Source organism: Argopecten irradians, chromosome 1 (genome assembly GCF_041381155.1).
Source record: "Argopecten irradians isolate NY chromosome 1, Ai_NY, whole genome shotgun sequence".
Lineage (NCBI taxonomy): Eukaryota > Metazoa > Mollusca > Bivalvia > Pectinida > Pectinidae > Argopecten > Argopecten irradians.
The window spans coordinates 45,822,036-45,839,952 of NC_091134.1; the positions used below are offsets into that span (position 1 = coordinate 45,822,036).

Genomic DNA, 17,917 nt, shown 5'->3' on the forward strand with positions numbered 1-17,917 from the left:
AACTGCTGTGTTCATTTAAGGACAACTTGTGAGGTTATGAGCGTAAAAGGAAAGGCAAATTTTATGAATTTAAACTATTGGTTATTGTCTTCGCGATTCATACGCATGCAATAAAAATTGGTTAGGGAAGATAATGAATATTGCATTGATATTTGTAATGAAATTATTTTGTTTTTGATAATTTTTCACAATAGCCGTTTCAACATAAACATTATTTTTATCAATTTGAACAACCAACAAATCTTTCCACTGCCAGATAGATTGTATTAAACAGATTTCTAGTATCCCCAAAGCTCTAAGTACCGTTATACATCGTGTTTAGCCCGACCCCTGTTAGGCTACGCGCTTCAAACTCAGAGGTAGCGTGTTACACGCTTGCACATCCGACGGAAAGCTTAAAACTGCTTGATTAACAATCATTTTGTGGCAATTTCCGAGAAACTACATTTGATAATTTTGTAAAACACGTACATTCCGAGTCCGTCTCGTTCTATAACAAGTAATTTACAAGCCGTACAACATTCCGAAGATTATTTTCTACCGGAAGTAATGTGAAGTGTATTCTTATGTCGCTACCTATTTTCTTACTGAAAGAAGATGGAAAAGTACATCGTAAAGTGTTCGTATAATTCACCCGTGTAATTTAGATGTTTTATTTATCTTTTCTTTTTGACTCATGTTAACGGTTAGCAAGTTTCCATGACATCCCTTTGGAAATGATATTAATGAACATTGGATCATGATGTTTTAACCGAATAAAGTAAAACCGATTCATCGAAACGATCACAAAATAATATGAATGCAAATTACATGGAATGGTTAACATTGCCGTTAACCGTTAACCTAAAAATCAATAATATTTTATTTTAAAATGCGTTTGAGCTAACATGTACTCATTTGCTAACTCCACATTTTTATAACAACCTAATTAATCAAAAATAGCAATCTACTTCAGAGTTTCGCAAGAGGATGGGCCGTTTTCTTATAGAAAATACGATCGAATCTAGGTAGCCTAGTCAAATATCACACATAGGTCAAATTCGTCACAATCTTAAGCATGGAAAGTGAGGTTACTGTGCCAGCAATTGAACCTCTCTCGGTGAAACACAATGGATTGCATTTATAAATGAAAATGATATTTTCTACATTATATTATCTCATTGATCTCATGTTCATATATATGATAATCAGCATCTAAATGTGTTTACACGAATGCTCTTTAATGTATCTAACTAACTTTAAAACATTCAACAACATCACAATTCAAAAGCTTTAAATGATAATGAATCCAAAAGCTTTCGATTATTAGATTAAAGTCTTGAATCGTTAAGTTCCTCTATTGTTAGATTTGTTACCGAAATGTGTTTATCCTCAAGTATGTATAGAGATTGCTCTTTGCTTGTTCTGATATCTGGATGCTTTAACAACACGGAAACAGCTGAAATCAGATCCCGTTGTAGATTCCATAAAAATACGTAAACCCCTTCAGCGGTAATAATGATAAATCGGAGAACGCTTTTTAGTAATCAAGTGTCTGTGTAGTGTTGGACCTCGAGGTCAGGCTCGCGCGGGGTGATTGACAGTTCGTCCTACTACTGAAACGCTAGAAACTTCATTCACAAACTTAGGCTTGTTCTCTCCTGATACAAAAATCCTTCCATTAATATGCATTTTGGTAACAAACGATTTAAGGCATTATCAAACCTTTACATTGACAAGTCAGAAATTTTACGCCTAAATAACAACGCAAAATTTGCATTTTGTTGATGTCGTTCGTTGGTAGAATAAGAAATACACGAATTAAAACTTGTTCAAAAATAAATTTGCGGAAAATTAAAGTGACTAGTCGGACAAAGAAAACAAGTCTAAATGCGTTCATTGGCCTTCCAAAAGTTCTCACATATTAATACGACGGCCAAGTTCTGCTTACGTTTCCCAGTTCTGACCATTAAAGTAAAGAATAGTTGAAAGCATTGAAAGCGAGGCTGCGTGGAAATGTAACCACGGACATAGTCAGCCGGGAGGACGTTTTAGGATTCCTATACTTTAAATTAATTTCTTCGTACGCAGACAGATTTTGGTGAGAGATTTTATTTTTCTATTTCATTAGAAATTATACTGGATACATTCACACCATTTTTACCGACTTTAGCCATCCTTACCCGACTGTTCACTTTAAGTATGTTTAATAAATTAAGTATGTATAAAAGTGTGAAAGAAACATTAATATTTTCTTATGCTATAATCATTTTGTGTTTTTTTCAGGTATTACATTCGTAAATCTTACGGAAGCAAAAGATGGATTGTCTTTTTGGAAGGTAAGAAGGAGGAGATGATGCACTATCATATATAACAAAGTTTTAGTATTGGTGATGGAATGAACGTAAAATAGATATAGAATTCTGATATCAGTTGGAGAAGATATCAAGTAAATGTTGCGTACAACTGCTGTAATAGAGTAAGTACAGTGTATTCATATTACATTAATCTACACTTAAACAAAGTTGTTGTGTCCTAAATCATCCAGCACGCTTATATAACTGAGACAAAAACCAAACACTACACGCTGCCCCAGGCCAAGCTTTCATCTGTAGAATGCAAATTAATGACAGAAAAAAAAGATCATAGACATTTTCTTTTGATAAAACATGAAGTGAATTCAAGAATTCATACCGATGGAAAAATATGTTTAAAAAAGTCATGTCTGACATGACAAAAAATAGTTCATAAATCATGTGTTCATATGTGAATGTCCGGTTTCAGTCCCGTCAGCAGTCTGTTGATGTTGTGTAATATTTTGTTTACATTTGACGTCACATCTTACGAAATTAAGCAAATATGTAACATGTGACGTCATCAGAAAACAAGGTGCGTTGTGTTTAACGTATTGATCAAAGTCAACAATACATGTTTTATACTCATCACCAAAAGAACAATAGCTTTTATCAATTATTGTCAACCACAACATTAAATCCAATCAAATATGTTCAATTTCATTCTAACACGGGAAAACTAACAACCGCGGATGTAATAACCTTTCTATTTAAGTGCAAAAAATTTCAAATCTAAAAATCTTCAATTAATAAGTCTTACGTTTCTTCACAGGAGGGTGGTACTGTTTTGACAGACCGAGTTGCCAGTTGAGATGGGAGAGCAAGCATATGAGGTCGTTGATGAGTTCATTAGACTGGCCAGAAATCAGAGCTGGTAAGTTCCATATCATAGCATACAAATAATTCCACATAGGAAATTAAAATAAAAGCACAATTCCTCAATTTCTTCCTAGACATTGACACCAGATGTAAAAAAAGCAAATATTTTTGTAACACTCTTGCTATTTGCCTTCCATGCAATTGCCTATTGTTTTATTATTCAGATTCCGCTTAGATACAAAAAGACTAATAATGATAATAATATCATTTATTAGATCAATAATAACATATATTATTGATAAAAAATACTCAAGCAATTACGGAAACGATTCAGAGTACAACGAAATCATTGTATAAGGAAATATTTTGTTTTGTTATCGAATAACTCAACTATAGTTTATCTGAATCGCTACAAATCAAGGAATAAAAGACACAGGTCATTTTTGATAAATTAAAGCGCCCTCGTTTTGGTGAGCCATTGTGATAATTAGCTGTACTTCCCACCTGGACGCGACCACCGGCCGTGTAGTAATCTGTGGTTACGGGTAGTTACTCTTTTTCACGACGTAAATCTAAATTCTAATAGAAAGTAAGAAAGAAAGTGGAACACATGCTGATCAGCGTCCGATAATCCTAATCAGTGAGTAATCCATGACTACAGGGTCCCACAAGGTGTGACGATAAAAGTCACCCGAACCGCCCCCACGGTGCGACTGGAACTAGACTTGAACACAATATTCCCTTCTGATTCGGCTAAAACAAACAGCATGGTTCCTTTAAATTCTAATACTGTATTGAGTCTTGACCACCGCAACAATTGGTCATCAGAAGGTTGTGGTCAGTCTGGGTGTGAGGACTATTATTGCATATTAACACGACGGCCCTACTTTAAGTTTTTAATCACTGAGTGGTTATACAGAATGAACGCTAACTAAGTGCTAATCATTCACGGGAACCTCCCTCTAACAACTGTACAACTCATTAGAAATAATCTCCAACCCAGAGGTTTTTGTTCGAAGACAAAACAGTCGTCGTAAATATTCAACTACGGTTGTACCATCGTCTTATCATCGGAGAATGGATAGGAATTCCGAAAATTCTCCACATCAAAGGCCCGTAGCGAAGAAAGGTATTCTTTTGAGAAAAAGGGTCGTACATGTGATGTGATAATGAGACTCCCCTCCCCGACTCCGGTAAACAAACAGTTGTCGGTACACGTAAATGTTTTTGCTGAACATTAGATAAGTTAAAGCACCAGGAGTTTTTGTGTAATGTGATTGTTATACACGAAGTGCACCAAGCGATAAAGCTCAGCAGAGCATGTTTTTGTTGTGTGTGTGTGACTGCTGACTTGTCTTTGTAACAAGCTCTGTACACTGGTAAACTTGTTCAAAAACATCACAGTTCTTATCAATCAGGGTCGGTACTATCTGTACCAAACAGACAGACAATACAAATATACATCTATATATCTCGGACCCGCACAATTTCCGGTCTTATTTCCCGTTAGCATGGTGGAATAATCGGTAATAAATCACCGGAAGTTGTAAAATATTTGATTCCCCAATTCTTTTGGACTTTTTTGTCCTACTAAAGTATTTTGAATATCTTTGCATATTAAACATGGAAATAATTTTGATGATTTAACATTATTTCATATTTAAGTCTCTAAGGTTATGCTTTTAATTATTGCATGAAAATATGAATATAAAATGAAACAACAGAGCGAAAGTTTCGTAAATGAATTTAGAACTGTCCGTTGTGAAAGAAACAACTATTAAATTCCTATTTTTCGTACCTTTAACGAATTATACTACATTGTATTACGAAAATTAACCAAGACCACCAAAAAGTCATGATCCTATGTTCCAGCGTCCAAAATTTGATTTCCATATTTTTTTCCAGATTTGTAAAACGATAAGTTTTTTTCCTGTTGAATTTTATGTACAAAATTATAGCGTATAGATTGTTATCAAGTTTTAAGTATCTAACTATACCGAGACTAGCTAGAGTCCGCACGTGTTGTGTGGCCATCAGCCCTACTACTGTATCTGTAAAGGCCGCCCAGAAAGACATGCATGTGCCCCTCGCACATCTCACACTAATTAAAATGTTTCTTTATTTGAAACTTTAATTTGCTTCCAAACACGTTTTCCGTTGTCTGTCTACTCCCAGCTGGTGGACTTGAGAATTCACGATTTACAGAGAGATCACCGTGTGACCAAGGGTGTGTTTTATACACCACAATATCGCCCCCAAATCGTGTTATTTACCATACACATCAGCGGATGTAACATCATCTGATAATACAATTGTTTTATGGTAGATATGAACAATTCCCAAACAATTCCGCACGTTTCTGGTACTGTTCTATTGGCCAGGAGGCAGTTTGTTAATAGTTTGAAATCTTGTTTCAACTTTTTTGTTTAGCGCGTTATGATTCAAGTATTCAAAGAAACAAAATCATGATAAATAAAATGAAAAAAAAAAAAAAAAAAAAAAAAACGAAAATTTTATTTTTTGCTATCTGCACATTGCCTCCACGATGGAGTAGGTAGCAGGATGTTGGAGACTTGTTCATCACGAACCTACTCTAATGATTAAAACATGTTGTTCAGAAATTACTTTGTTTTACACCAAATATTTAAAGAATGTATTTGCTTTCATTTCAGGAACTGGTATTCTTTCTTGGGACCCAAAAGAAAATCCATACTATTTTAACGCCAATATTGTGTAAGTTCAATTAGATTTAAGTCTACTGCTTCTTAGCCCAAGCCAAAGTGAATAAGTGTTTGTACATATTAGTATTATATTTAAGAAAGCACAATACAATACATGCAGATGTCTAAGAAGTCATATGTTGGCATTTATAAATATAGTTATAAAATTTAATATCAACACAATAAAGACTCCCAAGTTATGCATGCGGCTTACGTGTCAATCACAATAATCACAACTCAATAAGAATACGGCGTTACAATACTTTAAAGATGCTCCGTCGCTGACAAATAGTACTTTTTCTTACTAAAGACAAATAGCAGAAGAATTCGTATTTTTTTCAGTTACAAATGTTCACCATTGAAAAGTTAGGACTTCTAATTTCATATCAAGATGGAAATATCAAAAATAATAAATTGCATCCCGGAAAAATTCCGTGGCACTATGGTTTTTTGTGTGTGTGTGTTAATAAGACATATATATATTCACGATTAAACACCAATTATTGTTCAATGATGAGTATCATTTATGCTCTGTCGGCGGTGGAGCATCTTTAATGGTATATTTATGATTGTTTTTTTTTCTATTTCTAGTGTTGTGCCCTATTGTTCTAGCGATTCCTGGACGGGAACTTCCAGGAGTTCGGGTAGGTAAAACACGCCCTATATCCACTTATCTCACGTAATGTGTCTCATATTACAATATCTTGTGTTACAATGGCTCAGAAACCACTGCACTTCCATATTCTTGTGTGGATCTTTATATACTGCGTTTTCTACCACTGAATATTATTATATGACTTTGTTTAGTATAGTATTTTGCTATGCTATGATTTCAGAGGGTTATGCATTCCTTGGGTCATACATCGTAGAGGCTGTGATACGGGAACTGATTCCCAAAGGGCTGCAACGCGCCCGAAGATTGATGCTGGCTGGAAGCAGGTAAACAACTAATTGTAATAAATCATTAACCATCTGAAACGTGTGTTTTAATCTTCAGGTCACCTTGACATTTAGCTTTGACATTTTCTCCTTTTCTCTTTCATTTTCTGAATGTTTTAATGGTTTCAGTGCTGGCGGTACAGGGGTTCTGACCAACCTTGACCGCGTAGCTGACCTAATGTCCAAGCTAGCCCCTAATGTTGAGGTACGAGGGATCGCCGACTCAGGCTGGTTTGTGGACACACCACAGTACCACGCACGGGAATGTACAGAGCCATTTTCTTGTGCGCCTGCTGACGGCATCAAACGTGGAATCAAGTACGTGATACATTGTATTAATATCACGTTCTCTGGGTATAACTTTGTCATAGTATGTCATAACTTTACGATGTGAAATGTAACACACTGAAAGTTTACGTAAAAGTTGTCAACCAGAAATACCCTATTGCCGCTTATTTTCGCCGACCGAAATCTTTCGAAATTTGATCTACAAACGAGAAAATCATATGTGAGCGATTTTTAATTTTCCTGATATGAATTTTAAAGGTAGATATCATTCAACCATTTCTCAATATTTCGAGGATCAAATGTTCGCGATCATAGCAATGTGCCGCAAAATTGTGAAAATATCATCCCCGATAAAATAACCGGCTTTACGGTAGTAGGATTATATATCAAATGTAATACTCAAAAGTAATGAACTAAAAGGGGAGAAGAATCTACAAAGAAACAAATAGCTCTTACATAAACGGATTGTAATCGGTCTGATTTAGATCGGTTTTCAATATAATGTAACAGCGCCATGCAGCTTACTTTAGTGTAAGAAGACCGCCAGCTTATTATACCATATTCGAGTGAAAAACTGTCGTATGGTGTACATGTGGTTCTAATACATTTTGCCGCTGACGCGTTTATATCCTAAATTATTATATACACACTCGTGTAACGCATGTAATCTTTTTTTTATATTTTTGACTTGCAATATGTGTAGTAAGGTATTGTGATGCTGATTGATGTACCTCTACTTTCGATTGTTTGTCATATGTTTTTGTAAACAAATACGTATTTACGTTCATAATAAATTGAATTATTTTTTAGTTTTTATCTACATCTATGCCTCGTTGAATAAGCAAATAAAAACATTGTAGATACCCAAAATACTATAAAAAAAAACCCATCAGTTTGCTGGATGTGAGAAAAACAAGAAATGCGTTTTAATCAAAGTAGTCAAATTCATAGATATAAGATTTAATCATTTTCACAGGTGTGTATAGGTGTCGGTTAGCTTTGATCATCACAGCACAAACAACGATCGAGCGTGGCCTTTTCAAACGACACTGGCAATGAGGTCTAAAAGAACACCACTCTTATCCTAATACTATGCCCAGTTTGATCTGTGTGACTCTACAAACGGACGACAAAGTGAAATATCAATTTTCTGTTTACTAATAATTATTGGTAAGGTAGTTTTGAGGTATGAACCGCCGATTAACGGACAATGGGTTACGGTGATACACAACAAGCGCCCCTTTTGAAGTTTCCGGCATCGCTAAACCGTCATGTTTTATTTCCCTATAAAATGGCCTTTATGGGTGGACCTTTACCCTACCTATAGCCCATCGGACAGGCATACACTCACTTTGATCTGGCCCTGCTGCCGTAACGTGTAAATAGGGCCGCAATCGTCACACATTTTATATATAGACATACACTTGCATAGCCAGCTTGAGCAAGAAGATCTTTATAAAAATTATCATTCTAACCATTTCATCGTAAATGTGATGATGGAAGCTACACAAACACCCCATAAGTTGGATTGAAATCGATACCACTTGAATTTAATAATCAACTTTAATAACTAATTTTTTTTGTGGTTTTTGTTTTGTTTTGTGTTTTGCCGAGAGGTTTCTATGTCGTAACCTGAATTGTTCAACTTTCGTGTATTTTTTTACATTTCATTTTGAAATATTTTTGTCATATTTTTTTCTATTATAAACGTTTTGGTGTCATTTCTAATCAACAAGTAAGGAAATGAGAACATCGGGTGCATTTCTTTAAACAACCTTATTATGCTGTAAGAGTTATCTTGAATGATATGGAAGCTAACTATATCTGTTTCTGTATCATGTGTATTAAACACAGCTCGAGAAGAAGTAAAGACTTAATAACGATACCAACGGCAGCTTGAGGGCGTTAAGCTTACCTTTCACACCACCTCAACCCTCATTTACATAAACAATATCAGGCCCCAGCGACACTCTTTCATTTCGTGTAATAAATACGTGATAGTTTTTGTTTTTGATAACAAAGCGCTAGAAAAAAATAACGAGAAAATTTCGGATCTTAGTATAACCGGTCTCTGATTAGAATCTGAATTAGAATGATGAAAGGAATAAAATCCGGAATTATCGTCCGGTGATGAGTTGGAAATTATAGCTTGGTGACATTTAATCGGAAGGTTGACTGCATGAAATTACTCTATTCAAAGTACTTGTTCTCGGTAAGACGTCCGGGAATGATTGGCGAGGGGAATGAAAATGTAGGAACACATCCCGAATCTGACGGAAAATCGTTAGAACTGCTATAACTTGGTATAAATCCTGGGACAGGGTCTCGTTATTGCGTGGCCTAGAAAAAAGAAATATAAGCGTTAATCGGGATTCACGACGTACGGCAGGAGACATGTGTTAAAACTTCAAAGGAAATAACCATATTATTAACCGATGATATTAGAGTTTAAGTTCAAAGTAACACTTATAAAAAGATTTTTTTCAGTTTAATGTAGTATTTTTTCTGATCCATTTTCATTTTTCTTTACATCGAATTTTAGATCACTTCATCCAATTATGTTATGATTAGAATAGAGTATTACAACGAATCAAAACGGTTATAAATATCAGACTCTGATTTCTCGAAGCAAACTGAAGTAAAACGATTTTCTACGGGGAAATGAGATCATTTAGCCCATCGTCGCTGAATCTGGGAATCACATTTTTTTTTTATTTTTAAGAGCGGATGGAGTAAAACATATCGAAACTCAAAATTAAATAAACTTCTTAAGCCTGATAGGAGATAATATTAAATTTAGTGAATTATGCAATACCAATTTTTTTTTATTTAAATATATTTATATACAATGGTATATAAGGTATGAATGGTCAAATCCTAGACTATTACTGTATCTGTGGTCATACTTAAGACATATATTATCCCTGTATTTAGTCATTACCAATAATCCATTTATCATTTCAGTTTGTGGAAAGGTCAGGTTCCCGAAGCGTGTAAAGCACAATACCCGGAATCTGAGCACTGGAAATGTTATTTCGGGTATCGTATATACCCGACTCTCAAAAGTAAGTTATACAGTCTTAAACACACGTGAAGTAGTTGATAACCATTTTAAAGGGACATAAGCTAGTTTCATTCAGAAAAATGTTACACCAGCTATCAGATATAGGTTTAATATCGTAGGCTTGTTGCGGATCTTGATTAATACTCTACAATTATAAATGTTAGTTTTGAGTTACACATTATACAGTTAAACCTCTGTGGTTAGTCATGGAAATCAGTTATCTGTTTGAATTTAATGCTGTTTTCTGTTGATTTATGTATACCCTACGTACGTATCTTGTTGTTTCAGCTCCCATATTCATCGTACAGTACTTATTTGATGAAGCCCAGATCACGGTGAATAACCTTATTGATCAATCACAGTTAGCTATGAATCGAGGCAACACGGTATTCTCCCGGGGACAATGGGAGTACCTGCACAATCTCGGGGAACATGTCAAAAGCACTTTACAAAATGTCACGTAAGTCCTTTGAGAAATTAAATCGGATCTAACAATGACAACCTTACAATCAGATGGTAGACTTCGGTTTTATTGGTCAGTTCTTAGAGCGACAAATTGTATTATCAAATTAGTGGTTTTTTCTTAGTTCATCGCAGTTTTTCATCATTATGTGTTCAGATATAGTGGGGGTTTTTTGTATGCCATATATATCTTTGAAATATGCAATATGTTAATAGAGATGTGCTTTTTTCAGAGCTGTGTTTGCGCCGGCGTGTCTTTCCCACGAATTACTACAGAAAAGGTGAATAGACTTTTGTTTTAAATGTAATTAAAGCATTAAGTACTTAAAAAATGGATAATACAATATATTGTTTATTATCGTCACGTCTTTTCATAACATCTATTTTGGTTCATAACCAGGAATCAGTAAGTTGAAATTTTGTACATGTAGTTGAATTTTCCACTGATATCTCCATTATTTTTCCATTGAACTGTCTTGAGAGTCCTCATTATAACATGAAATTATACATAACATACTGTATTGACGATATTTGTTGACGCAAATTATTGTACATTACTCAACTTTCAATTACTGTTAACAAACTTACCTTCGCAGTGACTAAATTCGTTATCGTTTCTTAACCACTGTTTTAGTTTTAATAAAAGTTTTAGCGATAAACAGGCACGAAACCCGTTTTCATGGAACGGTTTATATGGAAATAACTTTTTTTCTATCTTTGTTCGAAATCATTGTAATTTAGTTGAGCGCAAATCCTTTTAGTACACGTTGGTTTTGTGAGTCATGAATTGTACGTAAATTAGACCGAGTTCAACTGAATGATGTGAAATAGTGCATCTCTGTTGTCATTCCAAAAAGATTCTTTCATTAAGGACGTGAAAATATTTCCGGAATGTATAAAAAAAAGTTCAAATAAAATTACACTTAAACAATGTATAGTCTAGAAATCGGGCATATATTTAATTAACGTGCTCACAACAGGTATTGGCAGTAGATCTGAACGCCACAATCAACATGCCGAAGTACACGCAGAGCTCTTTCTTACATTCGATGTGTGTTTTGTTCATTCGCAATGTAAATACAATATTTTAAGATGAATGGGCAAGAGTTATGTGCCTGGCAGTTAGTGTGGAGGTGTTAGTTCATATTTAGACGTTATATACAACCAGATAGATTAAAAACATGCTTTGTTTTGGCAGTACCTGGCAGTCTGTTTCTGTAGAAGGGGTTAATCTGGCCCAGTCGATATATTGCTGGGAGAACAGCTTTGACGGCGAGAAATGTCTCTCAGCTACCAGAAACAATAGGTATTGTATTACTTATATAACAGTCGCCTATCTCAATAAAACATAAATGAATCGCCCACATTGTCTTCAGGGTCTGTGAAATAGCAGATGTATATTATTTTAGAAAGGTTTACTTATATACATGTAACAGTCGATTTCAGTTCTATTTATAATACAATATCTGGTACCAAAATAACAAATGCATATCTTATTACATGTGCAATCCTCAAGTTCGTATGCATGATAAACCCACTTACTAAAATGTGCACTTGAACACGTAGGTCTTTAAGATAGTAAAACATTAGTGATGACGTGTATTATCAATATGTAACAAGCATATATTTCAGTTAAAGTACAGATACAATAGTGCATAATCGTTTTTATTAAACAGTCAATTACACAGAAATAACTCAAAAATAAACAAAATATAATGATTTAAATACAAAGTCATGTCTCAGAATTGTAATGAATACCGTTTGTCTACAGTAAATTGTGACGGAAAAGTAAAGTAAAATGTTTCTTCTCCAGAATACGACATCGGGCCCTGACCGACCCACTGCTAAAAGACGAACCAGCCGGTTCTAATAACGTCACAAAGAAAAGGAAGCAACGGCGACGGGAAAAGAAAAGACGTAATCGTAAAAGGAAGAACAGGAAAAGGAAGAACAAGAAAAGGCGAAGGAGGCAAAAGAAGAAGAAAAATAAGAAAAATAATAAAAGTGAGTGCAGTTAAAGAATATAATGACACAGCCTGGTGTTAACAGGTTAAATACCATAAAGTATTTGTAGTATTCACTTCACTAAATTTATTCTTGATTTGTGCTGTTACCACGAACAAGCATACAACGACAGGTATTGAATCTGCTATGGTTATAAGGCTAACCGTAAAGGATTGAACGAATAAAATATTGTAAGCTCGAAACTTCGAAGGGAAGTAGATTCGGAATGTTCATGTTGTAAAGTGAATTTTTGTGGTATGTATTATCAATGAGCTGAAGTTAGTTCTTAACGGCATGTTTGAGTGTTTTGTGATGCCCAATTTTCTTATTCTATTGTTACCTGCTGTTCGCGTTTATTAGCCTCTATAATACTATATTTTACATTGTTCTCATTTTTCAGAGGATCGTGGCCGACGTCGTTCAGGACGTTCAGCGAAACAGATGGCCAACTGTAGTCATCATCTTATAGAGTTGTGTCCCCTACCTCAGTGGTGCAATGGTTTTTGCCCAGCATTCCGGAACCGGTTTACCGGTGAAGAGATGGACTTCTTTAAACTGTTCGCCGTTTCCGGTATTGACCGAGCTAGTATTGCAGAGATTCTCGGCGTCGACCAGTCGGCGCTCAACTCCATGAACATTGATACGATATCGGAATTGTTACTCGATACATTTCGACATCAAAGTTCCTAGTAGACAAAGTGTCTACGTCCTATTATTGTTAAATACTACGGGTCTGACTGATACTTATCAACCACGTCTGTGTACTCAACTCTCTATTTAACTACTTACTCATGTGCACGCACGTGCTTGGTGCGTGCAGTGGTTCCTTTCAGAGTTTTGAATTCGTTAGTTTTTTTTCTTTTATAAATGGTATTATTGTGATTGTAAACTAATTGCATCTGTGAAATGAAATAACGTATCTCAAGTATAATGTTGATTGTAGTTTTAGCTTGTGATATCGATGATTTGATAAAGATGTTAGTCTAAAAAGTATCGTCGATCTCTTGTGGCAGAAAACCAGCATTTTCAAGGAAGGAAAACAAATAATACTATACCTAAAATCCACAATGTTTATGAATGTCATGGCCAATGTCATCATGAGCATCATTAGCAAGCATTCCCTGTCGTTGCATTGGTATAAAAAGCAGAGTCTGTATTATATCTCTATTATGGGTAGTGGATATTTTTACTCATGATTTTGCCTGTTAGGATCAACACCTTTTACACCTATTTCATATTTTAGCGATTTAAACAATAGGAAAATGTGAATTCTAAAAGCATATGAAAATTTTATTTTTCATTCAATGATTTTGTCACTTAAACTCTTTCGTTATTCCAATAATATAAGTCAACTTGTAGTTGTTGTTAGTTGGAAGAGCGAGAGAGTGCTACTCTCGCAGTCGAGTGGTGGATAGCATTATGTGATAAGTCATAAAGATAAGCTTCAGTTGATAAAAGGTAAGTCAGTTAGCTAGCTTCGATTATTAAAATTATAAAGGATAAAGACGCATCTGGTTGTTAGCTTAATTGTTTATGAGTAAGACTGACGTTTTACTTAGCTTCGTTTGTTATAAGGTTAAGATAGAACTGTTTATAACCGCTGTTTTCTGTTGTTTAAAAATAAAAACAAAACATTTTGTCAAGTACATTTTCATTTTTATTAAAATAGAACTGTTAGTTAGTTAATGCTATCGATTGTTTGTTAGTGTATCAGTTGTTAGTTGTCATTGGCGGCCGGTTGTCGTACACGTCATATTAATCTGATTCCCAGACATTATAAGGAACATTCAGGGATATTTTATTTTCATGCTTTGTTTGTAAATATGATTTGATTTATTTCACAGAGACATCTATAACGTTGATTCAGTTGGTGTTACTGGTAGCCATTATAATGTGGAAGTCACGTGATACTACTTACGTTTATTTATTGTTTTTCTACTGTTAATGCAGACATGATAAATATATATTTTATCGTTTGTAACTTAAGTATTGTTGTAATTACATGGAAAGTAACTATAGAAATTATAATATGGTTACAATTGTAGATTAGATATAACCATGGTACAGAATTTTGCGCGTAACCATGGTTATGGTTAATATGGTAACTGATTCATAGAAGCGTTGGTATTATGAAAGGTAAGGGAATCCATTAAATGTTAGTGCATGTACATTGTACATGTTTTAGTAGGAAGCACAATTATGCAGGAACCGTAGTTCTGGTTTAGCGTCTCATACTGTAACATTATTCGGTTTATTTCAAATACCGTAGCAAAAGGTGAGAAATTGGACAGGTAAAACAATAGTGTTTAATAATCATTTGAGTAGTAGTTCTTTAAGCAGGCCTAACACAGCTGATTTACCGAAACTACCTCTATAGATTCATACACATGTGGGCGCCAAAGAACACCTGTTGTCAAACATGTTCAAAATCAAATATTGTAAGGTAATAACAGGGTTGTATATTATATATATAGTGACGGAAGGGCACCTCAAGTTTACAATTAAAGAGAGATAACTCGTGTTTGCATTTAAACATTTAATTCTGTACAATGTTATATTTGTTATTTATTTATTACGAGATACGTAATACTTAACTTTGTTGTTATTTCCCATCATTTCATGCACATTTTATATACATTTAAATGAAAATTTTATTCTGGAAGCACACTGTTACCAATCATGAGGTTTGGGACTTCTTTTGTCTGCTTTGACCGATAGTCTTAACATGTTGTATAAAGTAACTGCCTGCTTCGAAAGTTTGAAATGTAAAAAAAATATGTACAATGAGGAGGTGTAAAGAAAAGAAAAAAAGAAAATTCCTTACAATGATAATGATACAGTTTCCTACACAGTGTAGACACTTTCTGGAATTATACAAAATTCTCTCTGTTTAGGTTGATATAAACGTTCATTTCCTTTTACATTCTCTTCTATGGAACACATTTTAAATCATGTCGCTATTCTGTTACAGGTAATTGTTGTCTTGTAGTGTTCTTTGATTTGCATTTGTAAATCATTGAGTAGACACAATGTTGTACAGTATTTTATTATTTCTGTTGTAATTAGCAAAGACTGTTTTGCAATACTGTTGTATATTTGAACATAGAATTATTACAATTGTAAAAATATGAAATAAAGAGAAAAAAAGATGAGAAATTTGAAATAGTTTATGTTTATTTCGAAATTGGCACTTAGCAAATACTTTGTATCTGATACTGGTTATTGGACTATCAACAACAGTACTGTATATAACACCCTTTCCTGCCAATTCGCTCTCTCGCAATGACAGCACCACATCTTATTTGTTTTCACGAACAGTTTTCCTACGACTATAAATACAGTTCACTACTAATATATGAATTATCGTGAGTTAAGTCTCCTTGTGCACGATAAATGTGAAACGTATCAAAACATTTTTAAGAATTCATTCGGTCATCTGTCCTGGTATTATGGTAGGTTGTTCTTGGTCCTTGGCCGGTTATCTATCTCAACATCTGCAGCTCCAGCGACAGTGTGTCAATTAAACAGAACAGTTCGTTTAATATTTCGTAACACTGCATAACCTTATGGTTATTATGAACCAGAATACATGACTGAAGCGTGATATCGGGTATCGTTTTAAAGCTATTGATCGTGATAATTATCCTAGCTAGTAGGACTGTTATTGTTGTCTTGTTGTCAGTCTGACAGGCTGTAAGAAAGCCCTCATGTTTTAGGAACCGATGGAGCATGAAGAGAGACAGTCATCTGAACTAGACACAGAAAACATAGGTGAATATATAGGACAACCAACCTCGAAGCTAATAAAAGTATCTTCGTTATAATGTCAAATATATGAAGATAAAAAATATATCTCAGATGGGTCAATTTAAACACAGCAATTGCAAAAATGTACAAAACTTTCAGTTATATCATGTTAATCCTCTGTGAAATCAGCCTAAGTATGACCTTATTGTGCACATAATTAACTTAAAGCTGATAATGCAAGTTCATGCAAATGAGATTTTAAAAGATATGAAGTAGCATAGTGTTTTAAAATTGTCTCCGAGACACCACCCAGTTATGATAGTGCCGTGTCGAAGAAAATTGAATGTTCCATTTCCCTTTGCTTTGCTTTTACTTAAACCGCAATGATAGGTCTTTTACATCCTTCCATGCATAGCTTTATGTTGGATTCACCCCCAGTTTCGGTTTCAGTAATCTATTAGTTGTCCGTAGTATCTGGCTTCTTAAATATAGGAGGAGACAGCTTCATATGTGGACAAAACATCAAGGTTAATAGATTTATTGTTTTACATTATGCAATCCATCTTAATTGTGTCAATATGACACGATATTATTTGTCGGTTATACTTATACCTTACACAAGGGGAGTAACACTACTTCTTTATCATTGGCATAAATATGGAATATGACAGACGTTTGTATAATATGTCTAAATAAATTGTAAATTCAATGGTTACAAAAATAATCATACTTTTCCTCAACGATGTATTTCTACTTGATGATTTTAACATCCTATAAACACATGTTTGCTTTATCTCATTAGACGTCCTGACAACATTCCAGTTCCAGGTTCGATTACAGATGTAGATATGACTTTTGTTGGTGTCCCATAAGTAGGTCACGCAATCCTTTCAGAACAGCGGACACGGCAATATCGTATGTTACACAAGGAGGTGGGACACGAAAGTCTAAGTACCATATATACCTACCAGGTGTACATGTCCCTGATAACACAGCTACACTAACTTCCTTCTTTTATTTACCCCCTTTTCATTCAGCAACGTTTTTTAACTTAACAAAATTCTGCGTCTCATATTCCACATGCGAGGATTTTCTACGTTGAAGAATGAAAATCCTGGAGATAATGTGATTTGATTTTTTATGAAAAGGAAATTAAGAAAGAAAATCTCATTTAACAGTAAAGGAACAGAACAATGTGTCATTAAGCTGATTACAGTTTGTAGTTGGTGTAGTCTTTTGCTTTTGAAAACGAAGAAACTCGCTCTCGTCTTCTGGCTCAATTTGTGCTATAGTTGAAGCTATAGTTATAGTTTTCCCTTTTCTCGTTCATCAAAAATTTTCTTTATAGAAATGCATAGTACTGATTTGGTTTCATCGAAATCGATTACGGATGTACAAAGTCAAATCTCAATTGTAATTTGAGTAAGAAATATTTAATTCATTGTCAAAAGAATCGTTATCAAAACATTATCCTTTTCAATTATTATTTAATAAACGAACACCAAACTATTTTTCACTTAATGTTTATTCAAATTAATATA

General features: G+C 34.4%; 1 protein-coding gene across 1 annotated transcript in view; it reads left to right on the forward strand.

Moving 5' to 3' along the window:
• The window catches only part of LOC138329953 (palmitoleoyl-protein carboxylesterase notum1'-like), a 29,355-nt gene extending 13,570 nt beyond the window's left edge, over positions 1 to 15,785 (forward strand). Inside the window, exons 2-13 of the mRNA XM_069277256.1 lie at positions 2,266 to 2,318; positions 3,106 to 3,207; positions 5,825 to 5,885; positions 6,464 to 6,516; positions 6,709 to 6,811; positions 6,941 to 7,129; positions 10,064 to 10,164; positions 10,452 to 10,623; positions 10,859 to 10,906; positions 11,824 to 11,931; positions 12,439 to 12,629; positions 13,030 to 15,785. Coding sequence (XP_069133357.1) covers positions 2,266 to 2,318; positions 3,106 to 3,207; positions 5,825 to 5,885; positions 6,464 to 6,516; positions 6,709 to 6,811; positions 6,941 to 7,129; positions 10,064 to 10,164; positions 10,452 to 10,623; positions 10,859 to 10,906; positions 11,824 to 11,931; positions 12,439 to 12,629; positions 13,030 to 13,319 — 1,471 coding nt within the window. The 3' untranslated portion in view covers positions 13,320 to 15,785. The remainder of the gene's footprint in view (positions 1 to 2,265; positions 2,319 to 3,105; positions 3,208 to 5,824; positions 5,886 to 6,463; positions 6,517 to 6,708; positions 6,812 to 6,940; positions 7,130 to 10,063; positions 10,165 to 10,451; positions 10,624 to 10,858; positions 10,907 to 11,823; positions 11,932 to 12,438; positions 12,630 to 13,029) is intronic.
• Positions 15,786 to 17,917: the final 2,132 nt, after the last annotated feature.